The following is a 26,170-nucleotide window of genomic DNA, read 5'->3' as shown; positions in this document are numbered from 1 at the left end:
AGAAAAACCAGAGCTGATAGGAACTGGAAAACAAACATACTTGTTATTTGCTTTACGGCTAAAGTTTGCTATGTCCACTAATTCTTTATAAACAGTAATGCCACTGGAAGACACAATTGTATCATATTATTTTAAAGAGTTTATTCACATAAATATTCTTATTTTTGGAGGGGTATATAGGATTATTGAATTCTTAAAATTAAAGCAAAATAATTACTATGGAGTTATTTCAACAGAATACTACCAAATACATGTTTTCCCTACAGCTCAAAGCATTTCCTGTTATTCTTATTTAATTTGTGTTTGGACTCATAACAGTTGAAGTTATAAAGTCATTCCTATGGAAACTGACTCATTTGATAGAAACTCACAACTGCATCAATTGATTTAAATAACCTTACTTTTCTCTTTGCAGGTGGCAGGTCTGCTGGTATTGAACTACAGTGATGAATACAATCATTGGCTGGCTAGTAAGAGTCTAGGCCAGTGGCTACAAGAAGAAAAGGTGAGAAATTTGATTTGGAACCCTAGGTTGGATTAAGGTCAATGAATGATCAGTGCTCATAGTGTAAGACAGAGAACGTATACACTGATTCAGAACAGTCAGGTCCTTGAGGCACATTATTCATTTCCAATTGTTACAGTTTACCCCTTGGGACTTGAAGACTTCTCAGATGGATGGGATCTGCTGGGACTTGGGTTTCCTTGGCATAATCTTTAAGGATCTAGAGTCATTTTCATGTAATTAAACATTGGGATAGGACTTTAGTAGAAGATTATATATACATACAAATGCATATATGATATATACATGTGTATATACACATACATGGGCTAATATATTCCTGCATTCATTTTTTTGTAATATATACCATATACATATATATATCTACTTGTATATATATGCATATAAATATACATATATGTATATCTTATATATATCTGAAATATATATGGAATTATTAGATATGTGCATATATATAAAACTTAATATGCACATACCTAATAATTCTATTAGCACAGTGACCAACCAGCTACTTCATATTTTTAGCAAATTTCCTTTTCTATATTCCACATAGAATATGCATTGTATAACTACATCTGTACCTTAGTCCTGATAGTTTTTGTTCTTGTTGAGAACAATGTTAAACTGAAATGTCACAAGACAGTCACTAAATAAAACAATACTTTCCTCACTCCTCGCAACATGGTTATAGTAATAAGTGAATGGAAATCTCTTTGAATATTGTGCTGTGAACTTTATTAGGAAGCAGTTACACACTTGCTAAAATGGACTTGGTGTCAGGAAGACTTACTTGGATCTCCAGTCTTACCTCATTTACTAGCTATGTGACCCTGGGCAAGTCCCTTGTCCTCTCTCAGCCTTGGTTTCTTTATCTATAAAATGGGCATAACAGTGGCATGTAACTCACAGGATTATTTGAAGATCAGATGAGATAAAATTTCTAAAGCACTTAGCAATTCTCAGAGCACTATATAAATGTTAACTATTAGCTATTACTCCATTTGTCTTTGGTCTTTTATCATCATCCAATCCTGTCCAAGATAGAGAAAGAAATTTTCGTACAATGGAGTGAATTATAGAATGAATAATAAAGCATTTATTAAAAATTGTCTGCTAGGTATTGTGCTAAATGCCCGGGATACAATTACAAGTGAGCAAGACAAATGCTGCCTTCAAGGAGCTGGCATTCTAATGAGGGAACACATAGAGGGGAACTAGAAAGCGGATGGGGTTGTATGTGTGGTATGATTGGGAAATGGTCAGGAAATGACGTTTAGGCCTAATTCTGGGCAAGATAAAATGAAAGCTCTCTCATCAGAGCCCAGCATCCCGAAGGCAAAGTGCAAGGTTGCAGTGGGAGGAGGATTAGGATAGTAAGAAGGATGAGGCTGATGACTAAAATCATATGGCATGGTTTTGAAATGTCCCTTTTAATAGAAGTTCCAGGGCTCGTGGTTCAAAGTATAAACTTGTGTATTACTTATATAAACTTACACATAAAATTCTTGAGTATTTCAAGTTTGAGTTTTAAACAAATTATTGAAATTGTATTATGAGTCAGAAAAGACACTAATGAAGCCATTCTAACTTATTGTATAGTGAGATAGAGATCTGGGTAAAAAGAATGCAGTATAAAGTTAGAGGACCAACCTCCTTACCATGATAGTAAACCTTGGTCAGAATAAAAGACTGGAAAACAATTTAATGGGGCAGGAAAATAGATGCAGTGAAGTTGGCAGAAGAATGTGATACATTCTTTGTGCCAGTTCCTCATGATAGTCATGGCACTTCATTTTCACTGTAATTTTCTGCTTCTTCCAGGTCCCAGCACTTTATGGAGTGGATACAAGAATGCTGACTAAAATAATTCGGGACAAGGTATAGTCCTCATTCCTTCCCCCCTGCTCCACATACCCTTCTCCCCAAATCTGTAGATCTTGCCGTACTTCACCTATTTTATTATGTAGAGGCATGAATCTGGTCAATTTAACTTTTTTTTAGACTCAGATTTTTATTCTGTTATTGATTCTAGCTTAGTTCACAAGGTTGAGCACTTGGAGAGTATGTTCATTACTGAATGTGCTTGAGGTTAATTCATTCAACAAGTTTGTATTGAGTGTCCAGTCTATGCACACTGCTGTGGGGCATACAAAGCCAGTTGAAAGCATGATCCTTGCTCCCAAAGAGTGCATGCATAATCCTATTAGGTGATAGGGCGTACATAAAACCAGTGGGAAATATCAGCGAAGGAGAGATAATGCAGCAAAACCAGAATATGGAAATTCTGTTTGAGTGCAAAGGAAGGGAATGGATGGCATGTGGATGATGTTAGTTGAGGAGGTTTCCTTGGAAGAGGTCAGTCTGATGTTAATTTGTTGAAATATTGAAGGATTTCCTCTTTTCGTAAAATGAGCAGTGATCAAATAGCTCCAAATAAAATGAGTTTATTGATAAAAGTCCTGGCAACCACTTTGCCCTTGGATTGTTATGATTCAGGATTCCCCTTTAAGAAAAGCATGTCTTGAAAGCTAAATGACCCCCAAGTCAGTCCGAGTTCCTTGTTCTCAACTTACATTGTCTAACCTCATATCCTTGCTTTCAGGATACTCACTTTCTATAATCTGGTTCCTACTTGTGAAATCAGATTAATTCTTTAAAACAATTTTTTTTGGTTTGCATCCCACTCAAAAGCAAAATAAGAGCTATTTATTAATATGCCTTCTACCTCTACAACCATCTTGATAGTGACAGATACATTCACCAAATGAATTTGTAGTTTTTAATTAAACTGTAAGTCTTGCAAAGATGATAAAGAGTTGATATAAATGACACATCTTGAAAAATACAAATATAGAACTGATTGATCAAAGAAGTCTTTTGCATCCCTTAAGAGAACATATTGGATGTTGGGAGATATAGTAGAAAGATCTGGGTTCCAGTCTCAGCTATGACACTTAGTAACTCTGATATTAGAAAAATCTCAATTTTCTTTTCTGGGTCTCATTTTCCTTCTCTATAAAATCAGGAGGTTGGGCCAGATGACCTCAGAGGTCCACTTTCCTTCTTTAACATTCTATTATTTTGTGACTATTATTTTGTGGATATAGAGATCGGCCAAGAAAATGAATGCATATGATCTAAAAGCAATTTATCCTTTAGGCACCTCATTCCAATTCCTTTTTCTTTAGTTTTAATGAGAATTAACATTCAGGAAGAAACTCAAATAGAATACTGTGATATAAAGATGCTTCTAATCTCAGTTTAATGACAGGCGTAGCAGTAGAGAAAGTGAGGAAGGCTGGAGAGGTGGGAATATTCATTGGCAAAAGTCTGTTCAACTATCGGATTTGTAGGTTAAGTAGGATTTAGTAAGGTCTAATGATTTTGGGGAAACAATACACAAGGCTGCTTCTTGAGAGAAATTCTTGAGATAAATTCCTGATTTTCATTGGAAACAAGTATGTTTTTAGTACTTAGCCAATAATTTAGGACAGGAAAAATGGCAGTAATACAAATTATATTGGAATTTGAGTGAACCTGGTTTATATAAAAATGCATGCTGCAGCCTTTTCTTCCATCCATCTTAGGTTGAAAAAGTAGGCTATTATTTCGTTCACTTTGTTTTAAGAACAAAGAATGAGACCTGCTTTTCAAAATTAGGAATGCATAAATAAACATTTACTCTGTAAATTGGACTCTGAAGGTAAACACAGGGCATGATGTTATTTAGTAATCCAGTGTGGGGGTGAAAGGTGGTTTGTAATCAGTTTTGCCATAGCCAGGAGCTAGTACAGTGAGGCAGCTCTCCCTAGGACTGGAGTAACCCAATATTTTAGAATACTCATTTGAAAACCACTAACATGATGGTTTTTCTAGCTCCAGCCACTTAATCCCAAGGGACTTTTTCTCTAAGTGACTATCTCAGAGAGGGAATAAAGACTTGTTTCTATTTCTTCCCATGCAATAATTTCCTAGAAGAAAGGAAAACCATGCAATGTACTTTCCTTTGTAAATAAAATCTTTGCAACTAAGATTAGCATGGTATTTTCATGAAAAGATTTCCTAAGCAGACCCAAATTGACTTTTAATAACATCAAGTAAACAAATCCAAAAGGAAAATAAGAATAGTATCATTGGAAAGGAAGAAAGAATTCTCTATTGGATAAATAGGAGAAGGGTGTGAAGAACTTCAATGTCAAACAGGCACTTTATTGAAAGAAGGTAGTGTCAAATTGATATCCCAGTTATTGACTATAATGGGCATTTCTAATGCTTTGGCTTGGGACTTAGGAATTACATAGCATTTAATCTTTGTTTTCAGCTGAATTCACTCTGACATTATAGTGATAACACTATTTTGTCCGTCTTTTTCCAATTTTATCACTCCCTTTCCATCTCAATTGGCATATTTGGAGCAGCTGAACTAAAAACTAACCATTTTCCTTGGGCCTCAAAGGCATGGGCTAGCGTTCCTGACTTTGCCAATTTGGTATCTTAAGACAAATTTGGAATCCTTAAGTGGGGAATCATTTGGGTACTCCCAGGAAGGTCTAAATCAACCAACTATATTTTCCATAGTTTTTTTTTAAATGTGATGTGTAAACCTTTTATTCTTCAAGTTTGTGAAGGTGAAGAAATTTCCATAGACAAATTGAGTAGCTATAAAGATGTCTAAATCTCGGAGCAGCTGTTCAAATCCCTGTGAGTTTAGCCTGTCAGCACCTTCTTTGTTGCTCACATTTAGCTGTCTAATTCTTTAATTTGACAGGGCACCATGCTTGGAAAGATTGAATTTGAAGGTCAGCCTGTGGAGTTTGTGGATCCAAATAAGCAGAACTTGATTGCTGAAGTTTCAACCAAGGTGAGAGACTTTCCCCTCGATATTTTGAAAATTTAGCTCTTTCCCATTAGTCTTACCTTGCTTGGTATAGTAGCACCTCATTTATTTATCAGGTCACTTCAGCTTTCTAGAACACAGCAGAGAATCAGGAAATTAGCAAAATGGGCTTTCAGAGGCCAAAATAACCCACTAAAGCTCATAGGAACTAATAAGAGAGTTTTCACAACTTTAAAGCCTATTCACCCTTACCTTATACACAATGCTAATAATCTTGGTTGTCTGCTCTCCTAACCCACAACAATTCAGAAACAATAAATTAGAAGCTGGTTAGAATTGGGCATTTTGACATCAGCAAGAAATAGCAATTGCCAACTTGTCAGTGAAGGAGAAGATAAACATAGAAATGGTAAGAAGTGAGAAAATAAAGGATTCGTTTTTGCTGATTAGCATTTTACAGTAGTGATGAACCATAAGATAACCTATCCTTCTGTTATTGTGCAGCATTGTACCTTTTTTCCCCCAACACACTCTGAACATTTTAAAGAAAGGCCCTCATTAAATCTCTTGAGATGCTTACAAGACAGACATTTTATCTGTTTTTCAATGACTGAGAAGCTGGACTACAGAGAAGTTAGTAGTATCTCCTGAGTCAGTAATAGAAGGTTGGAACAAATCCCAAATCACCAAAAATTGTGTTTTCAAAAGCATAAGTTCCTTGAGGGCAGGGACTGTATCATTTTTATCTTTGTATTCTCAGCATCTCACACTGGATCTAGTACACAGTTGCTATTTAATAAATGTTTTTGAGGTTTTAAATTTTTTTTTGATAAATTAAATAAATGAGAGCAAAGGGGGATATGATATTAAAATGTTAGGTTCTATTTATTTTCTTCCCTTTCCAAACTCCTCTATTTTCTCTTCTTGCTTCTCACCTTTTGCCAGTTCTGGAAGTGAAAGAATCAAAACAGCTTAAGATGAGCAGATTTCTTCCCTGAAACCTCTCATGGCAGAGACTCAGGAAGAATTACTTAGCATTCCCATGGTCTGTTCTCTAGGACTAAGCACAGCAGTACATGATAAAAAATAGCCCTAGCTCTTGCCCTTACTACAAACTTGAGATCTAATAGAAATTTCCATTTCCATTTTTTAATTAAAGAAAGTGAACTTCTGAACTTATCTGCGCTTATCTGACCTTCCCAATCTGGTTGTAGCCCACTCTTTTACTGATAGTAAAATGACCAAGAACATTCTGATATGTTGCTAAAGAGAGATGGAATAAGATACGAGCTGTGTTATCACAGGCTAAAGTGGACTGAATATAAGACATGATTTGGGAAAGCAAACTGATAGTGTACAACAAACAGGAGATAAACACCTAAGACCAACACCAAATTGTTAAGGATTTGATTCACACAAGCATAAAGGCATGCTCGTTATTCACTAGAAGAAACATGTTACAAATACAGATTTCAAAAAGTATTGCTCAGAAAAGTATTCTTTTTCAGACTGCTAGGACTAATTTGAGTCACTTCTCTTTAATATTACCTTTTTTTATGAAACAGCCATCCTTGACCCTAAATATTTGAAAGTGCTTTGTGTCAGGTTAAGTGGAACCCAGAGCTTCCAAAGCCATAAAGGATGGAAGATATTTTGTAGTTGGAGCTCAGCTTTGCAATGCCACAAAACACCCCTAAGAAGAAGGGTGAGTTCTTTTTTCTTAGGAATGTGTGTAGGAATAAAGGCAGACCCTTCTGTACAGTAGAATCTGCAACTTAGAGATATAGGGAGAGAGTTCTTAACATCTTTGTGTGCCATGGACCCCTCTGGCATGTTGGTAGTCCTCATCTCTGGATTGTGTTTTTAAATGCGCAGAATATATAGAAATATGAAGAAAATCAGTTATAGTGAAATATAGTTATTAAAATATTTTAAAAACAAGTTTATAGACTCTAGATTAAGAAATTTTATTGTGCATAGGAAACAGAGAAATTAATTGATTTGCCTTCAGTCCTGCAATTGGAAGTTGAAGTTCTCAGTTGCAATCACCAGCAGCTCTATAGTGGTGGACCAGAGTTTCACCTGAGAGTATCCAGGAGAAATAATTGGAAAGGTGGTACCCCCTTACCCCAGGCCCCCCCAAAACACAACTACCCTGGTTGTAAAGCTATTAAAGATGAATTTGTGGTCTCAAGTTTGTTGCTTCATTTTATCAGTGTCAAAAGCAGTTTTATAAATAAATCTGACCACTCACTCTGCTCCTCAATGGTGATAATTATCAACCCAGATAATCTATCTACTGACAAATAGTTATTTCATGGAAAACAGACCACTACAAGACCAAGAAGTTTCTTTATTAGTGCAAAGTTAGAGTATATTTTTGGGGAGGTTTGAGGTTGGGACTGTCAGTTCAAACAGTGTTTGTTGAATTCAGGCAAATGGACTTAATACTCTTGTAGAATTTAGCTATTAGGAAGGTTATTCCTCTCCACCCCCCTTTTTAGATAAAGAGATGTAAGAAACAGCTGTGATTTGGTGGACAGAGGAATGCCTTAGAATTAGAAGGACTTGGGCTCAAATCTGACATCTGGCCTGGGTTGGCTGTCACCCTGGGCAGGCTGGTTAATTTTTCCATGCCTTAGGCAAATCTTCAACCAGGTTTCTTAAGCTGGGGTCTCTAAAATTGTTGAAAAAATTTTGATAGCTCTATGTCAATGTAATTGGTTTTCCTTATAATCCTCTATGTTTTATGCATTTAAAAACATTATTGTGAATTGGGGGTCTATAGGCTTTGCCAACCTGTCAGAGGGATCCAAGACATACAAAAAGGATAAGAACTCCTTCTCTAAGGCTCTGAAATGTAGAATAGCTGCTGATCTGCATCCTTAGAGAGTGTTGTGCATCTGTATTCCCCAAACTAATGAAATCTACACATACACACATACATACACATACATACATGCATACACAGAGAGAGTATATATATTCCACAACACATACATCTACATATACATATATGCCACATGTCTACAGGTATATACTATGTTTATGTATGTGTAAACATGCATCTATGTCCATATACATGTATGTATATGTATGTGCTATGGAATTCATTGTGTGGCTTGTGAAGAAAAATATCCATCAAATATTCCATCAGCATTCCTTGTCAAAATCCTTTAAATATTGAAGATCCTGAGATTTTAACTAAGGTTAAGTGACTTGCCTATTTGGCTACTTTGATGGAGGGTCATGGAAAGGGCAGCTAAATGGTGTCATAGCGCATGGGGTGCTGGGCCTGGAGTCAGGAAGACTCATCTTCCTGAGTTCAAATCTGGACTCAAACACTTACTAGCTGTGTGACCCTGGGCAATTCGCTTAACCCTGTTTGCCTCAGTTTTCTCATCTGTAAAATGAGCTGGAGAAGGAAATGGCACTATCTCTACCAAAAAGACTCCAAATAGGGGTAACGGAGAGTAATTCATGATTGAAAGTGACTGTGCAACAGCCACAACAGGGATTGAAGATGGATTAGCTGTTTTAGCCTACCACTTAGCCTGCTACCTCTAAATATTTATAAATGATAGAGTCTTTTTGGCTGTCTGCTTGGCTCAAGGGGCTTACTTTTTGGTGAGGTTAGCTAGAGAACTCTGGCCAGTGAAATAGAGACTGCAAGTTCAAGAGGAATCTGGGACGGAATCAAGAGGATCTGACCTCTGGTGATGAAGGAATTTTACTGTTCAAATTCCTTTGTATCTATTTCTGTATCAATTAAACTGAAGGGATTTGAGAAAAAGATCACTTTGAATGGCATCTCTATGGCCTTAAAGGAGGTAGACCAAATTTAGATGCCCAGGAATACAGATATATGTTTAATCAGTCTCCCCTGAAGAACTACACTACTGTAAAAACTGAAGTTACCATTTCTAGTCTGTCCTTCAGATGGTTAGCTGCCAAAATAAACTTTCTAAAGTATAGGTCTGACCATGTCATTCCTTGCCTCAGAAATCTTTAGTTGCTCCCTCTTGCCTTAGGCTGGCACTCAGGACTTTCTACAATTTGTCTCCAGTCTTCCTTTCCAGCTCCATTTCATGTTACTCCTGTTCATGCACTTTAGGTTCCTTCCAAAATATCGCTCTAGTTGTTCCCTCAATTTGACATTTCATCTCCCTCTACTCTGCGTACACAGAAGGCCCTTCTTCCACCGCCCCCCCCCCCACCCCATGCCTGGAATACACACTTTCCTCATCTATAACTCTTAGAATCTTCATCGTCCTTCAGAACTTTCAGGAGCCCATTCCTTCAAGAAGTCTCTAATCCCCTAGTGTGCTTTCCTGCTCAAATGAGTTTTTGCCTGCATACATGTTTTATCCCTTTAGTCATTAATAGAAGGTAAGATTCTTGAGCACAGGAATAGTTTTATTTTTATTTTTGTTTTCATATTCCCAGAAAGTGGCCCATATTAGGAACTTAATAATTATTTTTAGAATTGAATCAGATAGTATCCTTTAAATAAAAAGTAAAATTTGAAGGAAACTAGTCGTTTGAAAAAATAATTTCATAATATCTCGTTGTTCTTTTTTTAAGCTAGAATGGGGCTTTCTACTTACCTGTTAAAATTAGATTAACTTTTTTTTTTTTGTAAAAGAAAAGCTTTATTTATCTTGTAGAACACAAAGCAAAGATCTGTGTAGGGACTTCCAGTTTTGCTTCTTCTTCCGTCAAGATGGCTTCCAGAGATATTCCTTTTCAGTGTTTTTATCCCCCCATGGCTTCAACACCCAAGTAGTAGCCAATGTAGAAAGTATAGTGGAGGAGATGAGGTTATGGGATTTGTGCTGGACCCTAAAAAGGAAAGGACCATGTCTTTGAAAGCAACCTAGTCGCAGAATTTTCTTATACATTTCAGTAGCCCAGATCACTGGTGCCTGTGTCCAAGGCTACTGACCTGTCTCAGATCACCTTGATTACTTAAATAATTTGTTTACTCAAAACTCCTTAATCCCATCTAGACCTTTATCTGTTGTCCCTGGACCACCCCAGGCTTTTTTTTTTTTGTTTTTGTTTTTTAATTTAAGTTTATTTATTTAACATATTTGGTTTTTAGCATTGATTTTCACAACAGTTTGAATTACAAATTTTCTCCCCATTTCTACCCTCCCCCCCACTCCAAGAGGGCATATATTCTGGTTGCCCTGTTCCCCAGTCAGCTCTCCCCTCTATCACCCCCCTCCCCTCTCATCCCCTTTTCCCTTCCTTTCTTGTAGGGCAAGATAAATTTCTACGCCCCATTGCCTGTGTATCTTATTTTTTAGTTGCATGCCAAAAACTTTTTTTTTTCTTGAACATCTGATTTTAAAACTTTGAGTTCCAAATTCTCTCCCCTCTTCCCTTCCCACCCACCCTCCCTAAGAAGTCGAGCAATTCAACCTAGGCCACACATGTATCATTATGTATAACCCTTCCACAATACTCATGTTGTGAAAGGCTAACTACATTTTGCTCCTTCCCAATCCATCCTGCTTTATTGAATTTTCTCCCTTGACCCTGTCCCCTTTCCAAAGTGTTTGTTTTGATTACCTCCACCCCCATCTGCCCTCCCCTCCATCATCCCCCCCACTTTTATTTTTTTTTTTATCTTCCTCCCTCTTCTTTCCTGTGGGGTAAGATACCCAACTGAGTATGTATGTTATTCCCCCTCAGGCCAAATCTGATGAGAGCAAGGTTCACTCATTCCCCCTTCACCTGCCCTCTCCCCTCCTCCCACAGAACTGCTTCCTCTTGCCACCTTTATGTGAGATAATCCACCCCATTCTATCTCTCCCTATCTCCCTCTCTCAGTATGTTACTCTCTCATCCCTTAATTTCATTTTATTTCTTTTAGATATCTTCCCTTCATCTTCAACTCACCCTGTGTCTGCTCTCTCTCTTTTACATATATATATATATACATATATAAACACACATATATATATACACACATACATACACATACATACATATACAAATAGATATATACATACATACACATTCACCTATATATATACATAAACATATATATATATATATATATATATATATATATATATATATATATATATATATATATATATATATATATATATATATACACACACACACATATGCATATTCCCTTCAACTACCCTAATACTGAGGTCTCATGAATCATACACATCATCTTTCCATGTAGGAATGTAAACAAAACAGTTCAACTTTAGTAAGTCCCTTGCAATTTCCATTTCTTGATTACCTTTTCATGCTTCTCTTGATTCTTGTGTTTGAAAGTCAAATTTTCTATTCAGTTCTGGTCTTTTCACTGAGAAAGCTTGAAAGTCTTCTATTTTATTGAAAATCCATGTTTTGCCTTTGAACATGATACTCAGTTTTGCTGGGTAGGTGATTCTAGGTTTTAATCCTAGCTTCATTGAGCTCCGGAATATCACATTCCAAGCCCTTCGATCTCTTAATGTAGAAGCTGCCAGATCTTGGGTTATTCTGATTGGGTTTCCACAATACTCAAATTGTTTCTTTCTGGCTGCTTGCAGTATTTTCTCCTTGACCTGGGAGCTCTGGAATTTGGTGACAATATTCCTAGGAGTTTTCTTTTTGGGATCTTTTTGAGGAGGCAATCTGTGGATTCTTTCAATTTCTATTTTACCCTCTGGCTCTAGAATATCAGGGCAGTTCTCCTTGATAATTTCTTTAAAGATGATATCTAGGCTCTTTTTTTGATCATGGCTTTCAAGTAGTCCAATAATTTTTAAATGATCTCTCCTGGATCTATTTTCCAGGTCGGTGGTTTTTCCAATGAGATATTTCACATTGTCTTCCACTTTTTCATTCCTTTGGTTGTGTTTTATAATATCTTGATTTCTCATCAAGTCACTAGCTTCCACTTGCTCCAATCTAATTTTTAAGGTAGTATTTTCTTCAGTGTTCTTTTGGACCTCCTTTTCCATTTGGCTAATGCTGCCTTCCAAGGCATTCTTCTCCTAATTGGCTTTTTGGAGCTCTTTTGCTGTTTGAGTTAGTCTATTTTTTAAGGTGTTGTTTTCTTCAATATTTTTTTCAGTATTTTTTTGAGTCTCCTTTCTCAAGTCATTGACTTGTTTTTCATGGTTTTCTCACATCATTCTCATTTCTCTTCCCAATTTTTCCTCTACTTCTCTAACTTGCTTTTCCAAATCCTTTTTGAGCTCTTCCATGGCCTGAGACCAGTTCATGTTTTTCTTGGAGGCTTTTGATGTAGGCTCTTTGACTTTGTTGACTTCTTCTTGCTGTATGTTTTGGTCTTCTTTGTCACCAAAGAAAGATTCCAAAGTCTTGAGACTGAATCTGAGTGCGTTTTTGCTGCCTGGCCATATTCCCAACCAACTAACTTGACCCTTGAGTTTTTCAGTGGGGTATGACTGCTTGTAGACTAATGAGTTCTATGTTCCATGTTTGGGGGGGAGGTGCCAGCTCTGTCAGACCCGCACTACTCCTTCCCCAAGAACCCCCAGCCCGGGCTGGGCTTAGATCTTCAGCAGGCTGTTGCATTCCTGCTCTGATCCGCCACTTAATTCCTCCCACCAGGTGGGCCTGGGGCCAGAAGCAGCAGCAACTGTAGCTGTCCCACCTCCGCTGCCCCCAGGGCTGGAAGCCGAACTGCGAACTCCTTCCACTCCCGCAGCTTTTCCCACTAACCTTCTCCGCAGTCTTTGGTGTTTGTGGGTCGAGGGGTCTGGTAACTGCTGCAGCTCACATATTCAGGGTACTAGGGGCCCCATCCGCCCAACTCCAAGTTTGGTTGTTCCACAATGCTCAGGCTGGGCTCTGCTCCACTCCGTTCTCAGCTCTCAGCTCTGTGTGGGATAGACCTCACCCAGAGACCATCCAGGCTGTCCTGGGCTGCAGCCCTGCTTCCCTCTGCTGTTCTGTGGGTTCTGCCATTCTAGAATTGGTTCAGAGCCATTTTTTATAGTTTTTTGGAGGGGCTCGGTACGGAGCTCACTCTAGTCCCTGCTTACCAGCTGCCATCTTCTAGATTAACTTTTTTTAAAAAAAATTGTGAGGTGCTTATGTGGGTCAGTGCCATTTCAGAAAGTAAACGTTGGGCATATTAGATTAGCTTCATTAAATTTAGTTTCATTTGATGACTATCAGGACAACTGGCAGGCAGTCCTGATGACTATCAGGACAACTGTCTTTGAAGAGCACAGACTCTATCTAGTGGCCTTAGAAATAGGAAGAAAAAGACATTGGAGAGCTAACAAGGTGTAATGGGGAAAGCACTGCATTTGGTAACAGAGGACCTAAGTTTGAATTCTGGCTGTGTCACTGTGTGACCTTAAGGAAATCATTTAGCTTTTCCGGGCCTCATCTGTAAAATGAGAGTGTTAGATTAGATAGATGGCCTTTGAGGTCCTTATCTATACTCCTGTGAGCCTGTAAGTCCTATCAGATCATTATTTCACCAGATCATTTTTAACAATTAATTTTGAGGATTTTTCTGTGAAATTAAAGAAACTCACTGAAATCTATCTGGGGCTCTTGTTATTAAGTCTTCAGAGACCCTGTCACCTAAAACCCAGTACTTGTTTTTATATATAATATATACCACTCTTTGTTCCCTTTTAGTGCTGAACAATTTCTATGTCAAACATAAAAAGATTTAATTTCTGTCCTGGGTCATCAAGTTTCAATGATGTTAATCCAATCTCCGAGTCTGGGTTTCTTAGAGAGTTTTGGACTGGAAAATCTCAAAGGCGCCTTGCAACTTTACTCTAACAATGACTCCATGATCCAATGCATGAGCCTGGCAAATTTGCACCAATGGGCTGTGTGCTCTGGAGGAACTAGTATGGAGACTGCAGTTCTTTGGTTGGCTTTGATCATCTTCTCACTTCCAAGGACATGCCCTCAGCCCTGGACAAACTCGCTCCTTTCTCCTCTTGCTCTTTTCTTCTTTTTCCTTTCCTTCTTTTCTTTATCACATATAAGCCATTCCTTTTTAACATCCAGCTCCCAGCTGATCCTTAGTAGTCAGAGTGGGTGAAAGAGAAGAGCTCTTGTTTCCTTTTCCTCGCCCATCTCAATGCCTGATTATGTCTATTTTTTAAAAGTTTTCTTGTCTGCGAAAGTGGATAAGATGGCCTCCAAGGTCCTTTCTACCTCTGGCTTTGTGATCTTGTGATCTTAATAGTCATTTGAAGTGATATTATCACAGATAAAGAACAACAATAATGCTCTGATAAGAATAGCTACACAGAAATATAGATGAATATTTGTCTCAAATTGAAAAAAATCTAAATTTATTAACATTTAAATATTTAAATTTTTTTTAAAGTTTCAGAATTCTCTATTGAGGAGCTAAAAGTACGTAATAAGATAGAGGCTTTGTGTGTTAAAAAATTCATTCTGATTGCATTGAATCTCATACCCCCTACCTAGCTTAGACAGCACCTCCTCCCTGGGGTCTTTAGAAAGGATGTTTTTCCCCTCACTGGTAAGTATTCACCTGTGAAATGATTTAATTTGTCACTCAGCACCAACTAGAATTACTATGGAGAGCAATGTCTCCTCATGAAAGTTCCAGCTATGAAATATTCTGGTGTTCCAGGGGGCCTGTTTCCAAGGGGCTTATTATCAAGGTAAAAATAGCCCAGTTTGATGGCAGTGAAGAAGGAACCCACGTTGGCGGAGAGACAGTCAGTGCCTCCAACTCCTATGAGCCTTGTCCTGTCAGAAGGGAGCAGAGAGCTTTGCCCTTGGGGATCAGAAATGCAACCAATTCAGCCTCCTTACTCTATTGATGGGTAAGGACAAGTGCTCTTAATATAATTAACATTAAGAAGCATTCTGCTGAGTTAAGAAGACAGGTTGTTGAGGTAAACAGGTTGCTGTAAATATAGTTAGCATCCTTTTGACCATTTATGATTATGCACCTCACATTTTGAATGCCAGATGGTATCCTAAGGAAAGCTATGGCACCATTTCCAATCTCATTTGACAAATATCTGTTAAGTGCCTGTGTACAGCATGGTACTGGGCTCAGCCCCTTCCTTAGCATAAGAAGGGAAGCTTATAGTCTACAATGGAGGGAAGGGGCACAAGGCATGTATACAGATAACTTATCCTGTATATCTCATGTTTGTACACAGCTGTTTGCATATTGTCTCCTCCAATTAGGCTGTGGTGTGGGATCCTGGAGAAAAAAGACTATTTTTACTTTTGTGGTATCCCCAGCACAGCGACTGTGGTAGGGAGAACAGATCTAAGTAATGGATAGCTTGAATCAGGGTGCTATATGAATTTTGAGTAGGGAGATCACTTTCATTCTGGGAGATCAGGATAGTTTTTTTGGAGGAAGTGGTGCCTGAGCTAGGCCTCACAAAATTCTTTTGATAGAAACAGATGTGGAGGGGGCATACTTTCTAATTATGGGATGAAGGACAGACAGTGTGAATGTGTGGAAGGAGGAGAGGGCGCTATGTAGCTGAGAAACAATAATAACTCGGGATGACTAGAACAAATGCATGATAAGAAGAAGAGTCAGACAGTAGAGGTTTAAACATCAGGTTAAGAAATACGTGAGACAGCATGGTGCAATGGAAAGAAGCCTGCCTGTGGAGTCTGCCAGCCTTAGTTCAAACATTGCCTTCACCACTTTGTGACCTTGGGCAGTCACTGAACCCCTCTGGGTCTCAGTTTCACCATTTGTTAAATAAGGCAGTTGGCTATGATTTCCTCTGAGCTCCCTTCTACCTTTAAATCTATGATCTTATGCTTTTATCATCTTATAGGCAATAGGAAAGTATGGAAGGTTTTAGGATTGGAAAATTAAATGATCAGATCTGTGTATTATTTAGAAGACTGGCAGCTATCTGAAGAATGGAATCCAGAGCAGTACCGCTTGCTCCTGCAATGACTTTGTGCAAGTCACTTAACTTTCCTCAGGCTCTCCCAGATTGAAATCTTTTTGAAATTGAAATCTTTTCCCTCTACATTATTTCATTTGGTTATCTTGTAAGCTCTCATTTATCATCCTAGTTATCATTTCACTGTGGATGACTCTCACATTTACCTGCCCAGCCCTAATCTCTCTCCTGATCTCCAGATGCCTAGTAGACATCTTATACTTTCCTCCCAAACCTTTCCCTCCTCCTAACTTTCCTATTACTGCTAAGGCTACCTCTGACCTCTCAGTCATGTAGGCTCACTATCTAGGTATCATCCTCAGCTTCTCACTCCTCCTTATCCCATCAATGGTTTGGTCCTGTTGTTTTCACCCTCATGACATCTGCCTTATATGCCCCCTTCTCCCTAACACTGACAGCACCTTGGTGCAGACCCTTATCAGCCCACACATGGGCTATTTTAATAGCCTGCCTCAAGCATCTCCATATTCCGGTCCATCCTCCAGTCAACTGTCAAAGTGATTTTCCTGAGGAAAGATTTGACGGCATCACCCCTCCCCCACTTAATAAACTCCAGCAGCTCCCTATTCTCTCTAGGATCAGACATAAAACCCTCTGTGTGTCTTTAAAGTCCTTCATAACTTGGCTCATTTCTCCTTTTCTTGTACCTTACTCTCCTCTATGTACTCTGTGATCCACTGACACTGTCTTCTTCGCTATTCCTCTCATAAGACACACACTGCATCTATTGAATGTCAGCCTTTTTCCTGGCTGCTCTCCATGCCTGGAATGCTTTACCTCTTCATCTCTGCTCCTAGCTTTGCTGAGCGCCTTCGAGTCTCAGCTAAAGTCCCACTTTCTTTGAGAAGCCTTTCCTAGTCCTCTTTAATCCTAGTGAGATTTCCCCTTGAGATTACTTCCAATTTATCCTGTACAGCTCATGTTTGTACACAGCTGTTTGCATATTGTCTCCCTCAATTATGCTGTGGGATCCTGGAGAAAAAAGACTGTTTTTACTTTTGTTGTATCCCCAGCACAGTGACTGGCACATAGTAGGTCCTTAATAAATGCTTGTTGATTGAATGAATGACCCTTTGGTTCTAGTGCAAACCAAATATGATGAGGTCCTGAGCTAGGACAGTGGCAGTGTGAGTAGAAAATTGAAAACAAATTTGAGAGATGTTGCATTAGTGAAATAGGGTGCAGGTGGCAATTGATTAAATGTATGTATATACGTACACATACATGGATGTATACACACACATACACACACACACACACACACATATGTGAGGAGACAACAGAAGGGAAGAGACAAAGATGACTCATTTGAGATGAGTTTGGACTGTCTCTCTGAAGGATTCTAGGGCTTGAGACTACAAATCTAAGGCGTGCCACTAGTAGGCAGTGTGATTCCTTTAAATATGTTACCTGTGCAACCTCACTCAGCCCCTGGAGTTTTCTAATTTGAGAGATTCCTCAGGACCCATTGTGAACAGCTAAGCTGGAGTTTATTTACCCTGAGAAAGAAGGTCTGGCATCTCTTTTCTGTTAGGTTTTATTTCAGAAAAGTTGGAAGGAAAAATACTTACAGACTTCAAAGATTTGCAGCTTGCTTGGTCTGAAGATTTCCCCCACTGACACAGATTCACAACTCCCTTATAACATGCACACTCTTTGAGAGGTATTGTGGCCAAAAAAAATCATTACTCCATGCCCAGCTGAGTGAGAAGAGGCAGCGTGCTGAAGTGGGAAGGTGTTCGATTCCAATCCCATGTCTATCACGAGCTGTGAGAACTAATCACGTCCCAGCCTCCCTGGGCTTCAGAGTCCTTGTGCGTAAAACGAGGGAGCTGGACTAGATGACCTTGAATGTCCCATGTAGTGCTAGATCTTTTCATCTATGAGAAACTTCTGTGACCAGGCTGAAGAATAAACATTCCTCAGATAACAGACATACAGTCTGCCATCAGTCTACACTTGTTTTCAGTGCCTTGCCAGCTTCTGTTCTCTTGACATAGCTTTTGAGACCCCAGGGAGACCTCTGGTTCCCAGTGGAGTGCTGGGAGAAGAGCACAGTGAAGAGAATGAAAGACTGTTTAAGACACAGATCTTGATTTTTGCTCAAGTGAAATGTGATATTCTTAACTAATAATTCTTAAGAGTGTTAGATTTAGAGCTGGAAGGGGCCATGGAGGTATCAAACCTCTTATTTTGTAGTTGAGGAAACCGAGGCCCAGAAAAGGGAGTTGACTTGGCCAGGGGCACATGAGGAGTAAGTAGCAGAGCTTAGGTTGAAGGCCTAAATTCCAGTGAATCCAGTGTTTTTTTCACTGTGCCATACTTTTACTGGTGGGGCTATGTGACCATGAGCTATGGGACACATCAGTCTTTGAAGAATTCAAGTTATGGCTCATCCAAAAGACAGTAGGGAGGTATATGGGTACAAAAGCACTACAAGGATACAAGGAGAGATTCATATTGCCAGTTAAAAATTGTGCAGAAGAAGTGTAAAGGATATCATCAGAAAGATGTCTGACCAGACAAAGAAGGGAGAGAGCCACAGAAATGATAACCAGGTGATAGCTTGCCAGCATGGCCCGTTGGTGTTCATGCAATACATGCAATAGCAAGAGATTGAGACTGAAGTTCCAGCTTGTTGAGAGCTTTCCTCCTCCTTAACTCCTTCTCCCTCCCCCCCTCGTCCCACATACACTGAAGTCTTAATGGGAGGGTATGGATAAGAGTTACATAGATGAGCCGGCATGGAGAAGTTTTGAACTGTACCATTGTTTGGTTGTTTCAGTTGTGACCCCATTTGGAATTTTCTCAATAAAGATGCTGGATTGGTTTGCCATTTTATTCTCCATCTTTTATGGATGAGGAAACTGAGACAGACATGGTTAATTGACTTACCCAGGGTTACAAAGATAGTAAGTGTCTGAGGCCAGATTTGAACTCAGGAAGTTGAGTCTTCCTGACTTCAGGATCAGCACTGTATGCACTATGCCATTCAACTGCCCAAATTATAGATCTATTAAAGTATAATTACTTCTCCTTTCCAGTTCCAATATCCAACGTCTATGATTTCAAGTAAACATCTTAACTTTTAAAAATTCCTCTAAAGGTAGAAAGCTATTTTTAGCCAAGTAGATTTCGGCTTTCATCCTGTCACACAACTAAAAGATGGTTATCACTAAAAAGTTCTGAAAAAACTCTCAGGAAAGGTATAAGAAGCTTAGTGCTAAAAGTAAGAATTAAATTGAAAGGTTTAGCCCCATATGTCTTTCTTCCATTTCTACCATTTTGTGACTTTGGGTCATGGTCAAGTTGTTTTTCCCTAAAGTCAAAGTAGTACTTAAAGTTGAATTAATGACTATGATGTGCTTTGAGATCCCATTATGAAATCTGACCTCTGAACAGAGAGTTTTTCAAAATAACCCAGGGGGACCACTGGTCTACACCAGGCTAATAATCTCATGCTGATTTTTTTATACTTAGGTATCTTTGCATAGACTTATTACACAGGCACTCAGCTCTACCATATCCTGTCTTTAATGCAAGCTGAGGATCAAGTGTTTAAGGCATGATGTATCTATTACCGCATCTGTCTAGTGCTGAATCAGGCAATAATACTTGAAAATTCCATTGCCGCTAGCTGTTAATGAGGCAAAACATGGGAAAGATGGTTGTTAACTATGGAAACAACCAATTTCTTAGGGATCATTGTTATTACTGTAATCAACAGTATATATAAAACAGCAAAGTACATTTTAAAAAATTTCATAAAAAAAGATTCAGTCTGTGCCACTTGCTGAGCCTTTCTTGCAAATTGATTGTTAACTGCCAGTCACTCTCCAGTAGTTAGCAATCAATCTGCCACCAGTGTAAGTGCAAAACATTCCCAAATGTGTTTATGATATTGGTGTGTCACTCACAATAGTAGCTTCCCTCTAACTCTCTTGATTTCAAAATGCAGGATGTTAAGGTGTATGGCAAAGGGAATCCTATTAGAGTGGTTGCTGTAGACTGTGGAATAAAGCAGAATGTAATCCGTTTACTAGTAAAGGTAAGCCATTCCCATCCCTGCTTTTTTCTTTGGAGAGAGGATTTCTCACGCTGTATTTTTTTTTTTTTTGGTGTTTTGATGCCTAGTTGAAGATGACCACAGAATTGTTGCCTTGCTCACTGGGGAATGCTTCTGGGGGGTGGTAGTTTTCCCTCATCCGTTTGGTTCACTAAGGGGAAAACTTTTCATTTTAATTGTACTGGGAAGAATAGAAAGACTGCTGGATTCGGAGTCAAAGGATGGAAGGAAATTTGAATGCTGACTCCTTCCTTCACTCATTGTCCGTATGAACTTGGACAAGTCTCTTTATTTCCCTGGGTTTCAGTTTCCTCATATATAAAATGAGGAAATTGGACTATATGTGAACCTATAATCCTACTTATTAAATGTCTAAGAACTCTAGCTCTCTGCACAGAAAAGGGCATTGAATACCTGTTCTTCTTTACTGAGAAGAGAATGAATGCTTTCTGTCCCATTCCATGATGTTCTGGAATATGCCAGGTGGGCATCAAGGAACTGGAGAAAGTCCTTGATTGCATTGCATGTGTATATATGTCTTTGCATGCCCTGACCTTTTGCTTCTACTGTTACTGTGTCTTGAGAGAGCGTAGGCTTGATAAAAGTTCTTCATATTAATTTTGACTTCCCAAATTCAGGCAATCCTTGCAAATTCCTTAGAGGGTGGTATTTTTTCTTCTTTCGAGGCATTCTCTGGTTATTATTTTTCCCTGAGGAAGCAATTTACTTTGACGAGAAGATTTCCCCTTCTCCTTTCCTTTCTCAAGATTAGCATTGTCCAAAGCCTAATTCCAAAGCATCTCAAGTTATTGGCAGCCTATTATTAACCTTGGGATATGGTTAACAGTGAATGTGTACTTGGTATCTATTTTGATGTAAAATAATTTATATTCTCATATCCAAAATCAGTCTGACAAAATTAATCATCATTTCATAGAAAATGTGGTCAGACGCTGGGGAAGAAAGCTGATTAACAGGTAATGAAGAAAAGGTACCCACAGGGTAATGTTGAGAAAGGTCAGAGGCAGGCCAGTATGAACTATACAGAAAATAAATTTCTCATTTTTTGTTAACCCTTTTTGATTCTGGATAATAAATATATCCTGTGTGTATTATGATCTTAATTATGGAGCCTTTGTACACATATCACTCCTTAAGTCTGTAAAAGATGCATTGTTTGCTTTGTAAGATCCAACTTGAATGGAGTATATTCTCAGTTTTTTGTTATCTAAGCTGTACCATTTGAATCACATAAAATACAATGAGCTTCTGAAAGAATTTTTTACTTGGCAAAGCTCCTTATTATTTGAATTGTGGACTTGATTTTTTTCAAGAGAGTAGATGGGTAACAATATTAGTGACAACTGAGTCTGAGAAAGGACTTGTCCGGGGTTACACAGCTATATCACTTTTTAAAAGGAATACATGTATATGTATATGTATGTATATATTATATATTTCAAACAATCCTTCCTCATTATTTATCTCGTTTCTTTTTTAATTTATTTTTTCCCACTTAATAGTATTTTATTTTTTTCCAATTACATGTAAAGACAGTTTTCAACATTCATGTTTCTTTTTCTAGAGAGGAGCTGAAGTACATTTAGTTCCTTGGAATCATGATTTCACCAAGATGGAATATGATGGACTTTTAATAGCTGGAGGGCCTGGAAACCCAGCTCTTGCACAGCCTCTAATTCAGAATGTCAAGAAGGTACAGTGTGCATGGAATCTGTGTATAGGTTGGTAGATACAAGGTCACATGTGATGGGAGTGCTGTGAAGAAGTTACTTTAACATCGGAGGGTTTTTAAAAAATTATTTGTTTCAATGTAAACATTCTTTGTGTCTCTTGGAGGCAGCAAAGATAAATTATTCTACTGGTGAGCCAAGTAGGAGAGAGAGTGCCAAAGATAATGGAAGCTGTTCCTCAGGCCAAAAAAGAAACTTTCAGGGCATTCCATAGGATCAGGACAGATGATGGCCAATCTTCATTCACTCAGTCTGCATCTACCCTCTATATCTGCAGTGTTAGAGCAACATAATTCATATTCAGGAAGATGACCTTATTTTTTAGAAAACTGTATAGGACAAGAAATCTAATGCTTAAAATAGGCAGTTAGTTTGCAAATGCAGGCCTTTAGGTCCCCTTTCTAGCATATTCATCCTTTATTTTGTGTCTTTGGGAAAATGATTCTTTGGAAAATGCCTGTGGAGATGGCATTTTCCCTTCCTCACAGTAGTATAAGATCTTAAAGCATCGTCCAAGAAGGATTAAACTATGCTTGGTTTAGTTTTAGTGTTCAGTGTATTTTACTGCCTTCTGAGTCTTTGAAAATTGTCTTTTTTTCAAGGGCATTCACTGTCCTTCAGTTAACCAGAGGTTTTGCCCAATTACTTGAAATGCCATTCTACCTAATTGGGTATATCCTATACTGATAGAGAAAAAAACTGCACTATTAGTGTCCTTTCTGAGTTATCAATATATGAAACTAATATTGTTCTGTCCTTTACAGATCTTGGAGAGTGACCGTAAAGAGCCTGTGTTTGGAATCAGTACAGGGAATTTAATAACAGGGTTAGCAGCTGGAGGCAAGACGTACAAAATGCCCATGGCCAACAGGTAGGCAAGGGCTATCTCAAAACTGTGAAGGGACTCGGGACAATTTTTTTCAATTTTTGGTTTAGGCATGATAGCCACCCAAGTCCTACGGAGAACCAGGCAGGATACCCTCAGAAAGCTTGCTACACAACACTTTGGATTTTACGCATAGATGACTATGATGTTCCATGGTTCATCCTGTAAGAATGCATACTGGTGAGCACAGCTGAGCTAACGACACCTATAGCATCTGCTGCCATTCTACGTATTCACAACCTCTGACTGAATATCTGAGGCCACGGTTTTTGTACATCTGAAAGAAAGCCTTTCCTCAAAGACACCTCAGTTGCTATTTGTATCTACTTCCCCTGAAATTAAACAAGTTCCTAATGGTTAGAGATAGCTGCATAGATAGTAATTCTGCTTTCCAAAGAAGAAAGGCAACAATGTAAAATGTAAACAGTAGTCTAGTTTCTTGAGTGCTATTTTCTATAAATGTCCTGGATCTAAGAGAGGTAAAGTGATTTCTTCAAAGTCATGCAATTTAATCATTCTGTCAGTCTGTCCATCCATCAACAAGCATTTAATAAGGGCTTACTCTGTGCCAGACCTGTGACAGGGGCAGCATGTTGTAACAGATGGGGAGCTGGCCTTGCAACTAGCAAGCTCTGGGTTTATGTCTTGCCTCAGACACACAGTGACCCTGGGCAAGTTACTTAGCTGGTCAGTGCTCTAAACAACTCCTTGACTGTAAGTTGAAGAGAAGGTGGTACCTTGCAGTAGTAAAAAGAGTTTCCTCACCTGGGAATTCCCTTTACAAATGAAATTACAGGTCTAGTCCCTATCCCTATGTGCCATGTACTAGGCTGAGTGATGGTAGTGCAAAGAAAGATAAAAACACAAAAATGATCCCTGCACTTACATATTAATGGGGGAAGTAAGATAGCAGTGGCTCTCCAATGAGGTCTTCTGAGCCTTTTCTTCAGTGAGTCTGTTTCCTCACATGTAAAGTGAGGATGATAGCTGTAGAACCTAACTCCAATGAGATAATATATGCATAATATATAGTAATGACAATAATTAATAGTACTTAAAGTATAGTAACAGTAATGAATAATGATGTCAACAACTGGATTATTGTCATTACTATTAATGCTGATCCTATGCTATTTTTTGGAAAATTTGCTTTGAATTCAGGATATTGGCAGCATTTTAAAAAGAAAAATAAGATGAGAAACTTGAGTTGGTGGTTCCTTATATGCTTGCATTTATCTCTTTTTGCCCCCAAATTATATTAATTTAGTCAACTAGCATGGTACAGTGGACAGATTATGGGGTTTGTAATTAGAGGACCTCAGTTCAAACCTAGCCTCTGATACTTCTTACTTACATGATTTCAGGAAAGTTATTTAACCTCCCTGGGCCTCAAGCCCCCTCATATGTAAAATGAAGGTACTGGCCAGTTCTAAATCTATGATCTTAAGTTTCCTTCCTCCCTCCTTCCCTCACTCCTTCTCTCCCTTTCATCTCCCCATCCCTTCCTCCCTCCCTGCCTCCTTCCCTTGTTCGTTCCTTCGTTCCTTCCTTTGTTCCTTTCTTCTTTCCTTCGAATTATTCAAAACTATTTTATGTTCTTGGTAGCTTTCTCTTTATTTCCTCTTAAAATTTTTGATACTTGCTTTGTGAATTTTTTTGAGCTTAACATGTGTGCCAGTTTCTGTAAAGTCAGAGAATGACTTTAAACGCCATCATCTAGAGTGCAATTCTCCCCTCTCTAGGTCCAACTGAAGAAGTTAAGCACAACACCAGGTATCCAGTATTGATTTTTGTTGGTAAAATGCTTGGATGTGATTAACAATTTGTGACTCCTCTTGAGTGCGAATTTCACTGAGCAACTAAAACCATAAGTTCCTTGGTCACTTCCTGTTGATGACCCTATTGACTAAAGCGTTTTTATGCTTTCTTCATCTTTCTCATTTATTTCTCTCCTTTGCTTTCCAGAGGGCAGAATCAGCCAGTGTTAAATATCACAAATAGGCAGGCCTTCATTACTGCTCAGAACCATGGATATGCACTGGATGACAGCAGCCTCCCTGCTGGCTGGAAACCACTGTTTATGAATGTCAATGATCAAACAAATGAAGTAAGCACTTTCTCTAAACTTTCTGGAAGTCATAAGAAGCTGGGGTGAGTGGGGGCTCATATTACCCTGCTATTCCATTTCAATACAGCCCTGCTTGTGCAAACACGCTGTCTTTTTGGGAATGATTTTATAGGTCGTTTGTCACAGCTAGCTGCTCTTTAAAAGGAATTTTCTTTTTACTTTTCATCATCAGTTGATGTCTTTGGCATCTCTATACCTGAGGTGTCACTGTGTTCACAGCATTGATTAAGGAGTAACATTGGTATTCAATATACAGTAGGAGGTCAGTCTAGTTCTGACCCATCATTAAGGGTTGAAGATCTAGAATGACCTGGTCACATATATAAGACCCACTTCGGATTCAAGGAGGCCTTGAGTTTTTGTCCTTATACTGGGGCATCTGATAAAAACTTTAGGAAGCCACTTAAACCTGGGTTGGTAAAACCACAGATCAAAATGTGTTCTTAAGGATGACCAATGGGCTTTAGAGCAGATCGGAATGCTTCTGAAGGTTGACTACCATAATAATTCTATCTCCATTTGTTATCTATCAGGACTGATATTTTCTGCATTCCAGTTCTTAAGATTTCTAGATGCTAAATAGTACTGCCTATTAGTTTAGAATGGTCTCTTGAGCAGTGTTCCTCTAAGTTTCCTATATGAACTTTTTTTATAACAATAAAAGCCATTAGTGAAGCTTCTTTTTTCCTTCTTCTTGTTCTTTCAGGGCATTATGCATGAGAGCAAACCAATCTTCACTGTCCAGTTCCACCCAGAAGTCAATCCAGGGCCAACAGACACAGAGGTATGTCACAAGGATAATTTCTGTTAACTAAAATACATTTTTATTACTAAATGTTTATAAGAAATATATAAGAATCCAAAACAACCATCTAGGTCGTTGTGTAGATATTTGGAAAGTGTTTGGTTAACAAATTTAGTATTAAAATCTCTCTTTGAATGTCATAGAGGAAGTTTTCTTTTTTGAAAAAAAAATTGGGAAAGTCCTTAGGAAACCAGATGCTATTTTTGTATAAATCCATTATCATTCTAATACATT

The 26,170-nt window shown here is 38.4% G+C and overlaps 1 protein-coding gene across 1 annotated transcript in view; it reads left to right on the top strand.

Annotated features, from left to right (window-relative positions):
• CPS1 (carbamoyl-phosphate synthase 1) overlaps nt 1-26,170 on the top strand; it is a 183,545-nt gene that overhangs the window by 52,259 nt on the left and 105,116 nt on the right. Inside the window, exons 5-12 of the mRNA XM_036755918.1 lie at nt 416-505; nt 2,348-2,404; nt 5,295-5,387; nt 20,259-20,348; nt 21,952-22,080; nt 22,882-22,988; nt 24,969-25,110; nt 25,838-25,915. Coding sequence (XP_036611813.1) covers nt 416-505; nt 2,348-2,404; nt 5,295-5,387; nt 20,259-20,348; nt 21,952-22,080; nt 22,882-22,988; nt 24,969-25,110; nt 25,838-25,915 — 786 coding nt within the window. The remainder of the gene's footprint in view (nt 1-415; nt 506-2,347; nt 2,405-5,294; nt 5,388-20,258; nt 20,349-21,951; nt 22,081-22,881; nt 22,989-24,968; nt 25,111-25,837; nt 25,916-26,170) is intronic.

This window comes from Trichosurus vulpecula, chromosome 4, assembly GCF_011100635.1.
Source record: "Trichosurus vulpecula isolate mTriVul1 chromosome 4, mTriVul1.pri, whole genome shotgun sequence".
Taxonomy (NCBI): domain Eukaryota; kingdom Metazoa; phylum Chordata; class Mammalia; order Diprotodontia; family Phalangeridae; genus Trichosurus; species Trichosurus vulpecula.
This window is presented reverse-complemented; position numbering and strand designations above follow the sequence as displayed.